General features: G+C 38.8%; 1 protein-coding gene across 1 annotated transcript in view; it reads right to left on the bottom strand.

The window, feature by feature from the left end:
• Positions 1-1639: 1639 nt before the first annotated feature.
• The window catches only part of otud7a (OTU deubiquitinase 7A), a 52927-nt gene continuing 35627 nt past the window's right edge, over positions 1640-18939 (bottom strand). The window contains exons 9-11 of the mRNA XM_066701879.1: positions 11563-11677; positions 7516-7600; positions 1640-6468 (exon numbers count right to left, since the gene is read on the bottom strand). Coding sequence (XP_066557976.1) covers positions 5020-6468; positions 7516-7600; positions 11563-11677 — 1649 coding nt within the window. The 3' untranslated portion in view covers positions 1640-5019. The remainder of the gene's footprint in view (positions 6469-7515; positions 7601-11562; positions 11678-18939) is intronic.

Here is an 18939-nt window from a genome sequence, read left to right as displayed (position 1 = left end):
AATACAAATATGTAATGTATTTGTAATTATGTTACAATTATTAATAATAATTATAATAATTATACCATTTCAACTTTGTATTTGAAAAATTACAAATTGTATTCTGTTTGACAATTACTGACTGTATTGTTAATCTCTAACCGTTAACAAATAAGTTGAGGAGTATCTCTCCACACTTCATCTTCTGACCCTCTTCAGTTGAGCTACCTCCTGTACTGGTGCAAAAATATCTACCTTGCACACATAACTCATATAGTCAGTGCTAATCATAATACTGTTCAAATAATAACCAAATGTGGCTTAACATGACTGAGAAGTAGAGCCTGCTGCAACTCAATATTTACTTTCAACTGGAGTGTTGATGTGTTGGTGATTGTAGACCATCTTTGTTGTCGTGCTGAGTTTTCTGTGAAATTAAATAGTTTTTTTCAAATACATCCCATACATTTAAATACAAATAATTTAAGCACAGACTATCAAATACTTGTGGAAATGCATATTTGAAGTATTTGCAAATTACATGCACAAACGTTTAAGAAGTATTTCAAATACATTCAACTAGTAATCATGACACAGGATACAATTTATATTTTAAATAAGATTTTGGAAAAATATTTTAAGTATTTGAAAATACAGAAAATATGTATTTGACCCAGGTCTGGTCTGAGCACAGGTAAGGAATTAAACACTGACCTTCTGTACACCTATTTAGTGAATAGTCCTCAAGTTTCATCCCCAGTTTATTCTTGGAGGACGAATTAGCAGATTTGGAAAGGAAGTGGGCACAGCAAAAAATGAAACCTTGCTTCTTATATATGTATATGTATATATATATATATATATATATATATATATATATATATATATATATATAAGGTAGTTATTTCAGAAATATGTAAGTCAAACACTTGACATGGTGTGGCTATTGAGAATGCTTTCATTTAGCTTTTGAAGGTCCGTATAATAGATCCATGTAAAAATGCTTTTAATACAGCTTACGTCTTCAAACAGAAATCTAAAGACGTATGTCCTCAAAAGAATAAAAAACAGCCAATAAAATGTGTTTTATTATTTTTCTTAAACTGACACTGGCACACACTCTAAAACTCAGTACACTGTCTATTATATGCCATTTTAGACTGATTAAATAGACTCAGTTGAACTGGATGTCAAATCTTTAATTATACAAATATCAGAGCACAATGCACAGGCTTAACAGCAGTCTTATTGGCATTGTACCCTCTAAGATGGGTTTGCTTTGTTTCATGACAAATATGATAGTATAATAATATCTATCTATCTATTGTATGTATTGTTTTTTGGATTCATGTTAATTTCTTTATAGCATAGAGTGACTGGTGATGCTATGCACTGGCAGGCAACTAGGCTGAGTTTGCAATAATGATCTGCATCAGGTCTTTTATTGGCTATAGAATAATTGGTAGTATTTAATGGGGGGGGTGGGGGTACGTAAGCTTGATATCATGCTTCTGTATTTGCCTGTGTGGTGTAGGCAATGAAAGTTATTTAGGTACAATAAGAAACTGGCTTATTCTTTAAACAGCTCTGATTTAAACTGGAATATTAAACATGTCAACATACAGCAAGAAAAAGGTAAATTAATAAAAAAGGCTCACACTTACAATCCCACCTTTTTAATGGGCTTGAAACCATACATCTCTGGGGAAAGAAAGTGAGTTGAATATTATTAAGTGTTTTTCCACGCTTCTTGACAGTGGTAAAATGATCATTCTTCTCAAACACACTGATAGGTCTATAGAGTAAATGCTGTCTTGCTGATCTCATGGTCCTTTTAGAAGCTTCACTTTCAGTAAATGTGCTGCAAAATTTGCTTCTTATCCTAAGACAATCATAATTTCTTCGCATTTGATTTATTTCATACAATCCCCCTTGTGAAACTAAAGAATATCGTTGTTTTGCGTAACAATTAATGAGGTGTTTATTGTACAGCAGCTACTTTAATGCTAGTGCATTTTATTGCACATTGAAGGTCTGAAGCTCTTTGTCTAACAAAGGTCAACTGTGTTTTCTTGTTTGTATTTTTAAACACAGACGCCTCACAGAATAATTCAGAGGTACTTCTCCTTAAAACGTATGAGATACACAGTTGTCAGATTGAGAGCACATCTGAAAACTGGGTCCCATTTTAAAATACGGTGGTGTGATTCCTCCTAATTAATATATGAATACCACAGGATTAAAACATCAATACCTCACACACATCATCTGAGGTTGAGGACATGAACCCTAACCCTGTTACACATGTAATTAACATCAGAACTCAGATGAAGTGCATGAGATATTCATGTGTTAATCCTATGGTATTCCTCAGGATTCAGGAATCACACAACCTTATTTTAAAGTGTGTAAGTAATGCAAAAGTAAGTAATCTGACATATTACTATTCCAGTTTTTAGTTTTTGTATGTAGTAATTTAAAATAAAAATAAAGAACTGCATTTCCACCCCAGTGTGTAAAAGAAAAGGCTGTATGTTGGTGCAATGAGAACACATGGTTTTAGCACAATTGCATTAAATACAAAGTAAATGCATAGAGAAAAACAAAATGAAAAATAAAGCTTTTCTTTTTTTACCCCATGATATAGCTCGATTAGTAGGATTTGTTACACTTGTTTGAATCTACCAGGAACATAAATATTCATAACTTAAAACATTTCTTTACAAATCTCCTTTTTTTTGTCAAGGTTATTGTTCTCTAACAGCTCTGCAGTTAAAATAACCTACCAAAGTGACAACTGTGTCCATAAGAAAAAGCGCAAAATATTGCTTCGCGGCATTTTGTGAAAATAATATAAAAATAATTTCTATATTACAATTTAACCTTGGCTTGGAAATTCCCAATGTAATCACATTCTCTAGTCCACAAACAAAACACAAACACCTCTTTTTTCGGTTTGTTTTTTTAACAATAAACTATTTTTTTCCACTATTTACATTGGTATCTAATGTGCAAATTAATAATTTAAAGTAGTGTAAAACTCTCAAATTAATATAAAATAATATTTTACACTTCTAATGGTAAAAGTCCATGAAACTGTTACATACAAAGAAAGAAGGAAAATTGCAGGTTTGTTGAGTAAAAATCGGAAAGTGAACTGAAAGATATGTCACAGTTTTGGCCAAGGGACATTCAGTTAAGTACAGTGCAGTTTTCAAGTGCATACAACAGAAAGGACAGCTTGTCTAAAGTGAAACGGTTTATGACTTTTTTTGTTTGTTTTTTTATTAATAAAAAAAAACAATTCTAAATACAGATCCAGATTTAAAACAAATCAGGATATTATTGTGACTAAAGAAGCCTTGGGAACCCAGTGGGACATATACACCACCGAAACCTGCTAAATTGGGATACTACATTTTTGTCAAGCCTGTTTAATGCTTGTTGCATATACATTACACTGGGTTCTCCATGGTAAATATATTTTAGCTTAACCAAAACATAACAGTATAAAAAAATCAGTATAATGTTTCCATTAATAATTTTCTGGAATCCCGTTTAAAAGAAAACAAAAGGAAAGAAAGTGTGAAATAAAGTTTTACTGATAATTTAATATCTTCAGCTTGTGAAAGATGACAACTATTTAGTGTTAGTTTAGGTTTGAGCCCTGACAAACAATGACAGGGACTGCTAATTGTCTTACATTGAATCAATCTTACAGCCATTGCACACCCTCATTTAGACTAATTGAATATGAGGAGTTAATTTTACTTTCCTATCCGATTTTATTTATTTATTTATTTATTTTTATTAAAGTTTCACTTTATTTTTGTTTTGGTTATATATATACACACCTTATTGCCTCCTGTTTCTTGTATATTGGTGCACAAAGTGCTTCTCAAATGAATTTATAAAAAAAAAATTGAAAGCATCCCATTTCACTGCTATGTACCTGAGAACAACTGCAGACCTGTATTTAAAAATTCAATTTTATTGTTTTTGGCACATGGATATTAAGTTGGAATTTTTGCATGTAAGCAGTTACCATGTAATATAACTACCAGGAGTATGGTGGTGAGGGTTGGGGGGGGGCAAAAAAATTAAAACTTGAGTCTAAAAATGCAAAACCAGCACTTTTTTACCTACATTTATAGCTGACTTAAGATGTACAGTTTACATAAGTAGCTTTAAAGCTTTGCATTACATCTTAAATGCCGGTATTTTTAAAATGTTTTTGCTTTAAGGTGCCGGACATTTTGTAGAGATGCAAAAAATATATTTTTAAAGAACAGGAAGCCAGAGACTGCAGAATCACAGTTCTGCTCCTTTAAACATTAATGCTACAGAAAACAGAGGACAAACTATGACATAAATGAACAGACATAAGAAAGACATAAGAAAGTTTACGTACATTTGGAAAACTTATTGCTTTTAATATGTCTGTAATTCTTCCTTGGCGTGCATTTTCCTTCCTAGGTGTAACTCCTATCAAGACATAATACAAAGTGATATTCTATGCCAGCTTTTAGAAGACATCTATGTTGAATTTGATTGTTATTCATAACACCCCCTAAAAGCTCCACTCTATATTGTATTATCATTTAAGTGGTGTACAATGATTTTGCTATTGAAGAGTTTGCCTAATGATTTGGCACCATTTGATAAGGGAAAAACTGTGTTTTTAAGATGCTCATTAAATTTGTATTCTGTCTGCAAACTAATTGAAAAAATTAATAAAAAAATAAAATAAAAATAAAGCTAAAACATTATTCGGAAAATCCCCGGCCAAAGCTGTAAAGTAATTTCAGATCCACCTTCTTTATTATCAAGTAAGTGTGTCCTTTGATATTGAGAGAAAGGTAACAAGAATAAAAGGAAAACTGTTCATAAATAGAGTATGAAATTTGCTACGGTCTACTGTATGCTGTTATCTGTTATTATTCGTAGAACGCAGGGTGATATTTTGTTTTGTCATCCTCAGAGGACTTCTGCTGTCTTTGATTTAACCAGCTGGTTACACCCACTGGTGCATTTTATGGGCTATCCAGGTCTGTGTGTCTTGCCTTCCCTTTCCCTGCGTTTCAGCTCCTCTTTGTAGCAGTATGAACAAAAGTTCTCAGTTTCTGGCCGGCCATAGAAGGAACAGTTCTCTTTCTTGCACCGGTTTTGTTGGAGTGAGTAGAGTGGGCACACTGTGCTGCGGCCTTTGGTTTTGTCATGGTTTAACCAGGCCTGGGGAGAATCCTCGTCTGCGAATTCCAAGCAATCGCGGACATCGTTGGCATTGAAGCCATTGGTATAAGTGTGGGACTTGTGTTCCCCAGGCATGGTGTAGGAGAGGGACTCCACTGTGTTCACTGTGCGGATTCCTGACATGCGAGCAGGGCTGTAGCTCTGTGAGGACAATGAGCGGTTCTGCTGCGGGTATGTAGCGCAGGTCTTTAGGGTGCCCACAATGGGCTTATAGGTTTCTTCCTGGAAGCCAGATGTCTGTAAGTTGACGTCTCGTAGATGAATGACACTTTGCCTCTGGATGGGTGGCGTATGGCTATAGTGGGCGGACACAGGGATAGGCCCAGATTTTTTAGCACCATTGCTGGGGGAGGAGAAAGGGGGTGGGCTAGGGCTGTGCCTCTCCTGCAGCTTCAAAACCAGCTGGGAGGTATGGCTTTGGTGCAACACTGGAGAGCATCCCTCTCGTGGAGAGTTGTCTGTCTTCTCTTTCTGGAAGGTGGTTTCCTGCTCTGGCTTCTTAGCAGCTGACCCATTGACAGTGGGCTTCTTCTCCGATTCCTTCCTCTTCTGCTCTTGTTCTGCGCTGAAGCGCTCCTGGGCATTGGTCAAGTAGAAGCTGATCATCTCTTCGTGGAACTGGTGTCGATGGCTGGTCAGGAGGAGGCCTGCGAAAATGAACTTTCGTTCCCCTTGCATGGCGGCTCTGAGGATGTTGAGGCTCAGCTTGACATCAGTGCTGTACTTCCAGTGGTCGGACACCTTGTCGCCAGTGGGCTTCACAGAGCTGTTCCTTTTTTCCACAGGGGATGCTCCAGAAGCCCTGTCCGTGGGAGAAGGGCTGGTGGTCTTTTCTGAGGAGGACGTGCTGGCAGATTGCCCAGACTCTTCTTTGCTTCCTTTACGGGATTTTGAATCCTTCTTCTTGGTTTTTTCTCCATTCTCCCCATTCCTGGCATTGCTAGAGTTGGATTTGCTGATCTTCCCGTGGACCAACCCGCCCAGTCCCCCCATGTTCTTCTTCAGCTTGATCCCCAGGGTTTTGCTAAGGCTTCCAAGCTTATTGGCAACAGAGTCCGTTCGGTTCTTTTCTTTGTCCTTGCGCTGCTTGTCCTTCTCCTTCTCCTTACTGGGTTTGCCATTGTTGACGTTGGAGTTGCTGCAGACAGACTCTCGGTCTGAGTCCATGGAGTCAGCCAGCGACTGCACATCCTCTCCAGCGGAGGCTGTGGGAGACTCTGGCTGAGCCAGTGGAGCCTAAGGAGTGAACAGAAGAGAAGGACATGAACAACTCTGGAATGCTGGGAAAGTGGACGTAAAGTTATTCTTAAACACAAGCCTATTTAGACGTGTAATTAAAAAAATGCAATGGAAGAATCTTCTTCCACCCCTGTGTGGATTTATTTTCTTTGTTTTCCAAGCTGTCTCTCCAAAGTCAGGCTTAAATCATGTTTCTCTGAAGTGGTCCTCAAACACAAATATTCACTGTAGTCTTTCAAACTTCAGGTTTAAGTTCATAATCAAGAAAAAGCAGCAGTGATACATTTAATCTAAAATGTTCTGCTTTGAAAAAAATATATAGTTATAGATTATAGCTTGTTCCCTTACATGAGCTAAGAAACAAATATTTAGTACTGACGTACTCTGACAGTTAAAAAAAATAGAAGAAATGTTAAGATACAATGGAAACCTAACAATAATTTAAAATAAATATATAGGTATAACCCACTATGCACAGATTCATTATAGCACAAATGTAATACATTCATTTTTATTTTTTATTTTTATTAAATCTTTAAAATATCAAATGTTAGCAAACTGAAATGCAACACTCGTTTGTTTTTTGAAAAATATAAATTCAATTCAACTGTACTGAGAAATTGAAAAACAAAATGATTCTAATCCACAAAAATCAAACAATATGCATGCTCCTTAACTGCAATCAGACTAACTCCCCCCCCCCCTTGAATAAAGTGTTGACAATGGCAGATCCGTTTAGCTTCATTATTTTATTTCTAAAAAAATAAAAAAAGAGAAAACATTAAAAAGGAACAAAAAAATATTATAATAGACCCAAAACATGCAAGAATTCTGATGGAGAATCTAAAATGAAGCAAAAAAGCATCCAGGAACTTGGGCAGATTAACATTTTACTTCCAATAAATGTGGTGAGTGAATAATTATATATATATATATATATATATATATATATATATATATATATAAAAAAAAATAAAAAAAAATAAAAACGAACTGTGGCACAACCTTATTCTTCAGGTAAAATAATAATAAAAATAGTGTTACCCTTGTTTCCGATGGAATTCGAATCCATGTTACATTCATATAGTTGTGCAGGAGGTTCAGTTTTGCTTCCAAAGACAGGATAAGACTGATGAGAAACATAAATTGCAGTTAGCCTTAGGTTTGCCATTACCCACTTTAACATTATTAATTAATATGGAATTGTATTGTTTATACAGTGGCATCTTAGCTCATACATCAAAATAAAATAAAATAAAAATCATGAGCAACACTGAAAAATAGGTCACAGCTTTGGACACTTAAATCCCAGGGCTTATACTCTGACCTTATAAATACAAATACCAAAAGTTGTCTTTCTCTGGAGAAACAAGATTTTTTCTTTGTTTCCTAAACAACAACAACATACATAGCAAATGTATACAGCATTTTTTGTGTTAAACTTGCATCCATGTCTTGAACAATGAATGAAGGGCATTTCTGCTATTTTGAAACTCACCATGTTTAAAAACAAATCAGCAATATAAAAACTGCCATAGCTCATAGATCAATACATTTTTTGTTTGTTTTAGTTATCATTCAAATTGGAAGCACTGCCCAAGGGGGAGGAGTTTCAGCGCACATCCGTTGGAACCCAATCGAAATATCTCTATATCAAAGCTGCCATTGGCCCCTGTGCACGTCACTCAAAACAGGTCCCTTCCTACTTCCTGTTTGTATAAGACTCGTCTGCACAGGAACTTCCTTTTTTGCCATTTCGTGAGAGCTCTCCGTGTGTTTGTTTAACACAAACTTGTGCTTTTGGTTGGCTAGCTGCACAAATAGTGCTGTTCACCCACCAATTCACCACATCTGTCTGTCTCTGTGTGTATTTTTTTAGCTAGTTATTAACTAACATCATTCTGTGCCAGCTGCGCCCCGGAGGTCCGGCTGCGCTTCAGTTTCAGTTTCGGTTTTAAAATACATCACACAGGGCTTATCTAGTCATTTTTATATAATTATTGTGATATATTATTTACAGACTAGTTGCTGTGTTGGTTTTTGTCCACAGGGTTTTTCCTCCACAGCAAGAGCGTCAGCAGCGGCAGTAAACACGAGATTGTTGGAGATGAGGGTAGATGCACTACTTGCCTTCCCCTCTCTGCATTACTATTCCCAGTAGAGTATGACTGATGTCCTTTCTCTTGGGCAACCAGAATGTGGTCCCAAGGGGACCAACACGCTGTCTCACGCTGTCTCCTCTATAGACCAACCCAATCCAGGTCTGCTCCAGCTCTGGGCCTGGCCCCTGAGTGGGATCGCTTGATAGCCTGGGGTCTGTCAGACGCGGTAGTAGCCACTATTCAGTCGGCAAGAGTTCCCTCTACAAGGTCACAGTAATCCTACCGCTGGAAGATGTTTCACACCTGGTGCCAAGACAGGGGTCATGACCTAGTTAATTGCCCCACCAGGGTGATATTACAATTTTTTTTACAAGAGCTGTTGGAGCATGGGAAGTCCCTGTCCACACTCAAAGTGCATCTGGCGGCCATCTCATGTCCAGATTGATGGCGAGCCTCCTGGGTCTCATTCCTGGCTGTGCAGTTTTCTGAGGGGAGCTTGATGGCTACAGCCTCCTCGTACCCCTTCACTGCCCACATGGCGCCTTGATGTAGTGCTTGGATGCACTTTCCCAAGCCCCATTTGAGCCACTGAATTCAGCTGAGCTGAAGTTAGTGTCACTTAAGACTGCGTTTTTACTGGAAATCACCTCGGCAAAATGCGTGAGCGAATGTCACGCCCTGTCCGTACACACATTTTGTCCTTTTTGTAGGAGATGGCTCCAGGGTCACGCTACGGCCTAACCCTGCATTCCTCCCAAAAGTGCTGTCTCCATTCCATGTTAACAGGCCTCTCGCGTTGAATTGTGGACACTATTACCATGGCCTACGAAGTCCACCGGGACCCCGGTGCCAGGACACCTGGTGGCGCACTCTACATCGTGGGTCCTTTTTCAAGGAGCCTCCTTGGCAGACATTTGTGCACCTGCAGCTTGGGCCTCACCCTCACATTTGTCCGGTTCTACAGGTTGGACATGAAAGACCCAGTCCTTTCCATTGGGAACCTGGTGTTGGCTTCAGTCAAGCCCCAGTAGACTGCGGGCTCTGGCCCCTGGTCTCTAATCCCAGTCTGCCCATTAGCGCATCCTGGATGGAGCTAGTTTGAACCGTGTTTTCCCTTCCAATGGACTATGCTTTCCAGTCGAGCAGGACTGTGGTGTACATTGGTTTGTCACAACATGATCGAGCTTGGTGTGGCCTCGCTCCTAGCTGTGCTAGTAGAGCAAGCGACCACTGCTGTGATTGTTCGAAGGGTGCATCAATTGTTTCCTGCCCCCAGCGGTGTATATAGTTCAATTTTTATGACATTGTAGAGCTGGTGTGGCCTCGCTCCTAGCTGTGGTAGTGGAGAAAGTGGCTGCTGCTCCCATGTTGCGCAGAGGGTGCATGAGCTGGCTCCTGCACCCTGCGGTGTATATATATTTTTGTAATGGTAGAGCCTGCTGTTGTCCTGCATCTAGCTTTGCTAGTAGGTGACAACTGCTCCCGTGTTACACGGAGGGTGCATGATCTGTTTCCTGCACCCCGCAATATATATAATATTATGACAACACAGTGGAGCTGGCCCCTCTGTACTGTTCAGTTGAGCAAGATTGCTCCTGTGCTGTGTGTAGGCGGCATGAATGTTCCTGCTGCCCGCGTTGTATTTACTGTTGTGCTCAGCTTTTGCTACTCTAGTGTCTGACTAGCAAGCTGTATATTATGCTGAATTACAGGGGGTCTATGGCCCTGCTCCTGCAGGATCAGGGGTCCACTGCCAACGTTAATGCGCGGAGGGTGCACAGGTTGCTTGATTGCCCGTGCCATATATTGTGCAAGTATATATACGGCCTCGCTCCTACATGTACTAGTAGAGCAGCCGGCCTTGCTATTGTGGAGTGCAGGGCGTAAGAGTTGACCGCTTTGTATTTGCTGATTGCAGAAAGTTCCTTGTGAGCATGACTGCGGTCCTTGCTCATGGGCAGCCCAGGTGTGGCCCCAAGGGGCCTCTGTGGCTCCTTTCTGGAGTTGTGTTGCCGAGGCCTCCTAGTGATACGCCTTAACAGCTCGCTGCCTCCTCCCTTGTGACAGTTTTGTTATATGGTAACCGCTCCCCCTTGGGCAGTGCTTCTGACTTAAAGCAATGCCCAAGGGTTGCAAGGTCGCTCAGGAGTTCATGTCTCTCAGCAAAAGAGGAAGTTCCTATGCAGATGTCAAGTCAGGAAGTAGGAAGGGACCTGTTTTGAGTGACGTGCACAGGGGCCAATGGCAGCTTTGATATAGAGATATTTTGATTGGGTTCCAACGGAAGTGTGCTGAAACCCCTCCCACTTGGACAGTGCTTACTTTTTCAGATAACCGGGGGGGTTGCATTCGCAACCTATCGATTTTATGATATTCCAAATCAGACAGCTTGAATTATTTAGCACCTAAACTTGAGCACTCTATGTGGTTTGGTGTACATGGCCCATAGCCCAAATTACAGTGTAAAAATAAATCAAGAGAAAGCACAGAATGTGAAGTTTTACAACCATTCTTTAAGTTATGGGGTTAACAGCGGATGTGAAGTCCTAAAACCGGTTTACGTTTCTGTTATGTGTACACAGTGCAAAGTGAAAGGGTTTGACATGTTGGTTATCTTGACTAATCCTGTGTGCTAGCTGCTACCTAAAACTCTAAACACAAGGATACTGGCAGCATTCAGAGTGGGACCCTTTTATAATGCCTAATGCTAATGTCTTAGCATTTCCACACAACTTACAAGGTACCTAAGGGTCTCGAGTGGCATGATAACCCTGTCCATTTTATGCAGATGTTTGATTCACATTTCTGCACTCCCCTTTCCAAACGGGGACAAAATAACCACAATTTATTCACAATCAAATTCGGATCTTTTTATAACCATGGGTAAGTATAATGCTGTATATATGGAACCCACTACTTACTTAACCAACCATTAAAACAGAAACCTGCCCAGATGTGTGTGGCTTTTCAGTGCAAGTGAGAGACTTACTTGGCCAGCTTAGCATTATCATTGTCATCCTTCCCCCACTCCCAGTCCTTCCCTGGGTCCACTGCGAAGTGCAGAGGCAGCAGCTTGTGTTCGGAGTCAGTCAGTGGAATAACCGCTGGAACGAACAGAGGAAGGAGTTGTGGCTTAAGCAGAAACAAACAAAGCTAGTAGGCCCCACTGAGGACTCTCCACTCAAAGACTAGGGGATACTGGTTGAAACAAAGCAATTCAGACTCTTGCCTGACTCAGAACCTGCAGGTAAGGGGTCTGTGGTGACCAGGCTGGTCCTGTATCAAGTGGAAGTTTGCAAATCACCAAAATGGCTAACAGTTTTATTGTTGTTGTAGATTCAAGGTGCCAAAAGCAAGGTTGGAAGATTAAACTGTTTGACCTGTTGAACTAGGACTGGTATGAACCCAGGCAACCACATCAACTTATAACTAACAACCCATGCAACAGTGGATATTTTGGGTAGTACATTTGGCAAATGGGAAGCTATTTTATATTGTATTTGATCAAAACAGTTCAGACTTTTCAACAAATGTACAATAATGAGGATCAGTAAGAAAAATGAAAAAGTTAACATTGATTTGTCCAGTGTATGGCTATTCCACTCTTGCTTTCAAATGCTTAATAATTTACACATTAAGAAAATGTTTTCAAATCATTCTTTACCATCACACAATTGGCAAACTGCCACGCTAGTCCCCTTGTCAAATGACTATCGTTTTACAGCACTTTCAATCACATGTATGTCCTGTAGTCAGAGTTTATTGAAAATCTAACCTGTGCTTGAAAAAAAGTGAAAACTCATGGTCTCTCACTTGTCTACATTGTTTAGATACATCAAAACACAAGTCATGAATTAGCTGGAAGAGGTGCTCACTGAAAATCAGGGGCAACGCCATGAGTGTTCTAGAAAAACAAAGAAAACAAGCTAAAGCACAAACAAACAAATAAAAGGGACAATGCTTTAAATGCAGTCTAGTGTGCACATGAATATTTCCTTCACTACTGAAAAACAAAACAGAAAACAAACAAACAGCCTATGTGTTCCTAGATGCTTGATCTCCAAATATGAATGTGCTTTTTGATAGGTCTACAGTTTGATTATATCATTAATTATTCTGGGCTGAGGTGTGGAAACTGAAACAACAATAAAACAGTCCCTTTGTGGACAGGAAACTTTTTTCTTCAATGAAATGACTGCACTTTCTGTAAGGCAAATTATTTCAACATTACTAAGCAACAGAACACAGACTCAACAATTTATTTGCGTATGTCAGTTATGAGGAGTATACAGATGATTTTTTAAATTATATTTAAGAAAGAGAAAGAGAAGAGGACCATACTTTGTAAAGCAGTTTCAAAGTTGCCTGCCTGTCCAGATCAAAGTATTAAATTAGTTCCTGCAAGACTCAAGTCATTTTGCAAGTTTCACAATGTCACACTGCAGTGCCCGTGCAGTAGGGCAAAGTGCCACCCAGTGCATCTGCACTAACAAACTAAAGGCATGTTGACTATATGAAAGACACCTGCATAACTTTGATAACACAGGGTCATTAAAACATGCATTTTATATAAAGGACCATCTTGCAATATTACAGAATGGATGAATAATTACCTGACTACTTTCTTTATTTTGTTATTCTGAACATATGATAAGGAATCAAAGAAAACCCACTACTCTTCAAAATTGTACTGACCAATTAAACTATACATGAAACAATATCTGTGTAATCAACAAAGTCTTTTCGACCATTTTTACAAATGTATCAATATATTAATCTTCCAAAGAGAGAGCAGTACTTTCAATACAGATGAAAGTACTGTGCCTCAACCAAGGCCACATCATGTACAGCGTTTCATGTTCATCAGTAGTTGTGTTTTAGACTTTAGGAGTCTAAATGCTAGCTGTAGAAACTAATATCTTCGCTATGATCAGCATCCTTTTCCATTTACAAGAACATCTCACACACCTGTTTGCTTTGTGAACAGCATGACTGTGGTTTGAGTGCAGCCTGCCAAATGTGTGACAATCCACACAGAGTGTAATAACAAAAGGGATGATTCAGTTCTTGACAATTACACACTTTTAATGGCCTTGACAAAAGGAGCAAGGACTTGGTGTGTTAATATGTTCCCCAAAGATGTGCAGAAATAGTAGGAAGAATTTGATTTACAGAAGATGGTGATATTAAGAAGGAGCCTTACTGAAGAGGTCTGCTCCTGATGAGCAGAGGTGTGCTTCAGTAACAGGTACAAATCAAATAACCATTCACCGTTTGCTTCTATTTCATCCATGACTACAAAGTGCAGCACCGAACCTGTCCAATTTCCTCCTGCGCTCCCTTGTCAATGGTCGACACCACTATGCATTCACTGCCAAAACATCTCTGCAAACTCATCACTAGTCATCTAGTCACTTTGGCTCTGCCTGAGGTGTGTCCTCAAATGACTGTACAAAGCCCAATTTGCATCATGACATCACAGACCTACCAGAAATTGAAAGAGCATGCCAATTCATTGTTTTTAATGGCAGCAAACAATGATCAAGACAAAATGACATGTTGGGGAGTGAGTTGGAACATAATGAGTGAAAACAATTGATGCTGGTGCAGTCTTGTTCTTTGTGTTTTGTTAGCAAGATTTTTTGTTATGGTGTATTTTTTATATTCATCATACAAAGGATGCCACATCCATTATGACAGCCATATATAATATAATGCATGGCTGCAGTCAAAACAAAATGTGATTTTAGGTTACAAATTAGACACAATAAGCTGCAATTCATGATGATTTAATTGTGACACGTTTGGTTTCACAAAGCTACACTCTGACCTGCATAATACAGCCACTGTGAAACATCCCAAGTTTCCAGAAACAGAGGTATCAATATTGTCTAGCAGTAAATTCTGCTGCAATGTCTATATTGGCTTTAAAATTGCTTTATTATGCATTACACAGCTTTCACGGCAGCAGTTATAGGACACTATTAAAGTTCACTATAGAAGTGTCTACCACTCTCAATGGCCTTTACAGTGCCTGCATAAGTCCCATTGATTTATGGTCCAGCTTCTTTATGATAGAAACTACTTGGCATGGGTTACCGCTGAGCATGATTATAGAGCAAATGCTTCAAATGTTAAGCTGAAAAGGAATTCAAATATAAAATTGGATAAAAGAAATAACAGCACCATTGAATGCAAAGGGAAAAACTCCAGACAAGATATATTATATATGAATACTCTAAGAATAATAAATTTTGGTTATTTGTCAGGAGGTTGTGGAATTTAAAGCTGTAAGTGTCAGCTTGACTACAGGTGAAATCTAAGCAACACTGGTGAAGTATTTAATCACATCATTTGTGTAATAGTGTCAGTTTGCAATAGCTGTAGCTGCGGTTTCCTTGAACAAACAGAACTTAGGCTACATAGGATTTGAGATTTAATTGGACTGGTGTGTTTGCTGTTACACATTTGTAGAAATGTGTAGAATCTGTTAACATCGCACCATGCACGTCTTGGTACATAAGTAGCGACAGCCTCCAACAGATTGTAAATTTGCACCAGACTGCCCTCTGGTGGCAATCAGGGTTACACGTTCCATGCATTAGGGTAATGTATATGATCCCCTTTAGAAAAACATATTATTAAAAAAAAAAAGGCATTTGATATCTAGAAGGCCAGATCTGTACTAGAGTAGGAGGTGAAATAGAAAGGAATGCTGTTGATATTTTATCATAAAAAAATAAAGACAGCAGAAGCAACCTTCTTGTATACAGTCTGTGTGTGTCATTTAAGAGTAACAGCAACCAATGGTGCAAATACTTTATTTCTCAAACTTCCCTCTCCACTCACCATGACTCCAGTATTTGAAATGTGTTTGGTAATAACTGGTAACAATTGTGTCTTACCAAGATGAGCTTTTGAACTTATTTTATTGCATTTAAAACATTTGAAAGATTAAACATTACAACAAATTGTATTATTATTATTATAATTAGTATTATTTATTTATTTATTTATTTATTTATTTATTAGCAGACACCCTTATCCAGGGTGACGTACAAAGTATATATCCCCATTACATATACTTATTTTACTTACTTACACACCCATGTGCCATAATAGTCATTTTAGAGAATACATGTTTCTGATTTGTTGAGCATTTGAGATCAAAGATTCTCAGCTTGATGTGTGAAAATGATTGAAATATTTTAATGATCTCATAGTTGAACTCCTAGTAACTGCATCAGTTTCATCTTATATTTTCCAGGCACTCCACTTTTCTGATCCGTTGATCTGTGTGTTTTAGATAAAGCCATATCAGTCCAGCAGATGGCAACAAAGACAGTTTAGCATCTGGAATAAAGATCCCTGGGTGCCTACAAACAAAAGTCCTAGCCATTTTATGATATGGTAACAATTGTAATCTATGGCACAGTTTTGGTTGAATGGCTTACACAGGCATGTAGTATTAATGTTATGGCTATTACCAATTAAATTCCCAAATTGTGTTCCAGATATTGCATTGCTGGCTCATAGTATTTATATACTTAGTCTTAAGACCTTTGTATATTTTTTTGTAGAAATCTTGTCAAACTTGCAGCAATGACAATATTAAGGTGATGCATTTCTGTCTCCTCTTTCCCTAACATGTTGGATGAGTAGAAAAGTACACTAGGTGCAGTTTAAAGGCAAAAGTAGGGCATATATTGAGGCACCTACCATTAATCTAGACGGCAGTGTGTATTGATTCAGCACAGCTGGAACTGTGAGATGCTGGTTCTCAGCACAATACAGTACACAGTCATAATGCTCTTCTGGTTTCTTACTTTAGGATTACAGCAAACACACTAATAAAATCATTATATGAAAGCTAGATTTTAAAAGAGCTGCAGTGATCAGAAAAAGCAAAAACAATGTGCAGATTCATTTGATTACAAACAAGAAATGGGTCAAAAACATATAAGGAAATATAAACAAGGAAAACCTAAATAACACAAAAGACGTCTTGTATTCACTACTTCTTTCACAATTTTTTTTAAAAGAATGGATTCAACTGAACTTACCCAGAGGTGCTTTCTTTTCAGAATGCTCTGTTGGATAAAATTCAACAGGACATCACTTTACACTAGAAGCTGGAGCAAGCAAGCTCCATAGAGTAAACTACTTTTTTCCTGCCTTGCCATTTTTGTGGATGTTTTTAATAGGTCTTACCTAAATATTTTGGACTAGGCTGGTAACTTAGTGTGGTGAGGAAGTGGTGCTCGAGGAGTGAAAATGGTTCTTTTATTTGCGGGATAGTTAAATGCCGACAGTATGATGCCAAAGTAAATCTTAAGGGCCTTTAATACTGAAAGTGAATCTATAAATAACTTTGTAGGTTTACTTAGGCCAAGTTCACTCATACTTCAGTCCACCTCAGCAGTGAAAACAACCATATAAAAACCCTGACTCCTGGCTTTCCTCCAAAACTGAGGTCATTCACGTACAATACATGAAATTCAGAGTTCGCACTATATTTTTTCACTGACTGAAGCTGTGAAAAAAAAATGGGTCAGCTATCCTTTGTTCCTCTTCAGTAAGTTCCATGCTGTTTTCATCAGTCTGTTCATTTTCTGAAAAGCTTATTTTCTATTATATCAACAAAAACTGAACCAAGTAAGAAATAATGTAGGCATTTGCACCTGTGTTTTTGTATCAGTATTATTCTAAAGATCCAGAAGCTGAGAATTGGTTTTAGCAACGATATTTATGCCAGTCTCTTGATTCAAGCTAATTTTAATATATCATAATATTTACAAATTCAAGGTAATGCAAAGGCAACCACTTGAAGGCCTCTGCGGAAGTCCAGCGAGAAACACCCACATTAATTTAAAGTTTGACCGAGGGAGGGGTGAGGCGTACAGGCAGGCCTGCCAGTAGTGTCCAGTCCTTTCTCTGTGTTTACCCAGGATGAGAAGCCCAGATGTGTTCTGCACTCGCTGGCAGGATGTGCTTTGTTCTAATTAGCTGTCACAGTATGAAGCAGCCTTTCTGGCCCAAGTTCAAGCCATCTTGGCATGGATGGGAAGTAGGGTGGCAGCCAGGGTTTGTAATCAGCCTGATCTCTCACGGCACTGAAGCTGCACAACCCAAACAGGCTGTAGTTTATTAATACCGACACAATTCAGCTCCTCCAACAGCCTTTGGAAAGAGTTGAACTAACCTCAGCTCCCAGGGGCTGCATTGCATTTTCTTCTTGATGTCCGTCCATCAGTTAGTTTACTCCAATACCAAAGACAAACGAGTCAGCATGTATTAATACTATGTAAACTGCACTTGCAGTGGCTGTTTATAGGCCCCTCCTGAGAACTGATACAATGAAGACATTCCCTCATCTACACCAGCAACAGATTGGAAACATTTATATTTATTGAACTACGAAGGACTAAAACAAAGAGAGAGAGCCCTCTGTTGGTGACAATGGGTTCCAGTTCTCTGCATTTGTTTAGGATTAACATAGAAATGAACAGATGTCATGACTGAGAACAGGGGGAAAGAAGAGTGGCATTATGTATGCATTATGTAGTGGCAACCAGATCCATCTTGCCTTTCTCCTTCCTGATGACCTCATTCTCCAATCAGAACTGGCTGAGAAGGTAACTGCGGGGTGACTTAAATTGACTGCTTGCTTTAGAAAATAAGTGACAAAGGAGAGGCATTTGGGACATAGCACTACACAAGGAGACACAATTAAGCAAAGACAAAGTTAATCACCAGATGTCAACGATGATCTGAAGCTCTTCATAGGTTTTCAGCAAAGACGTCTCCTGCCCTTCAGCCAAGTGGGAATGTCAAGGAACTTTTTCAATTCCTGTTCATTGTTTCCACCTACTTGTATACTTCTCTCCTCTATTCAGAATATGCGATCATTAATCAGTTCCACCTGTTGCAGCATCCCTGTACTGGACTGGACTGGAAGAGATGAAGACATTCACTTCAATCCAGCCACTGGCCTGAATAAGCCAGTTTCATAAAATGGGCCAATGAGACACACAAGGCTGGCTGCATTAATGACAACTTTATAATCTCTTTGAAGATTATAATTCCACTTCATCAGCATGCTGAGCAGGGGGCTGTACCTGTACCTTAAACTACTTGAATTAAGGAAACAAAAGAGACCTGTTTTTTGTGCACAATAGACAATTGCCAGATCAGCAAAGATAGTCTTCATATAACCTGTCCCATGAGCAGCTGTAACACCAACCAGATCAGTCTGAACCATCGGGGCTTATTAATTCTGTTAGGCTACATTTATTTTAAACCTGCTTCAAATCCCTCTATTCTGACAAACTTCCCAGTCCCTGCCAATGCAAAACATCCCCATAAC

The sequence above is a fragment of the Amia ocellicauda genome, chromosome 4 (genome assembly GCF_036373705.1).
Source record: "Amia ocellicauda isolate fAmiCal2 chromosome 4, fAmiCal2.hap1, whole genome shotgun sequence".
Lineage (NCBI taxonomy): Eukaryota > Metazoa > Chordata > Actinopteri > Amiiformes > Amiidae > Amia > Amia ocellicauda.
This window is presented reverse-complemented; position numbering and strand designations above follow the sequence as displayed.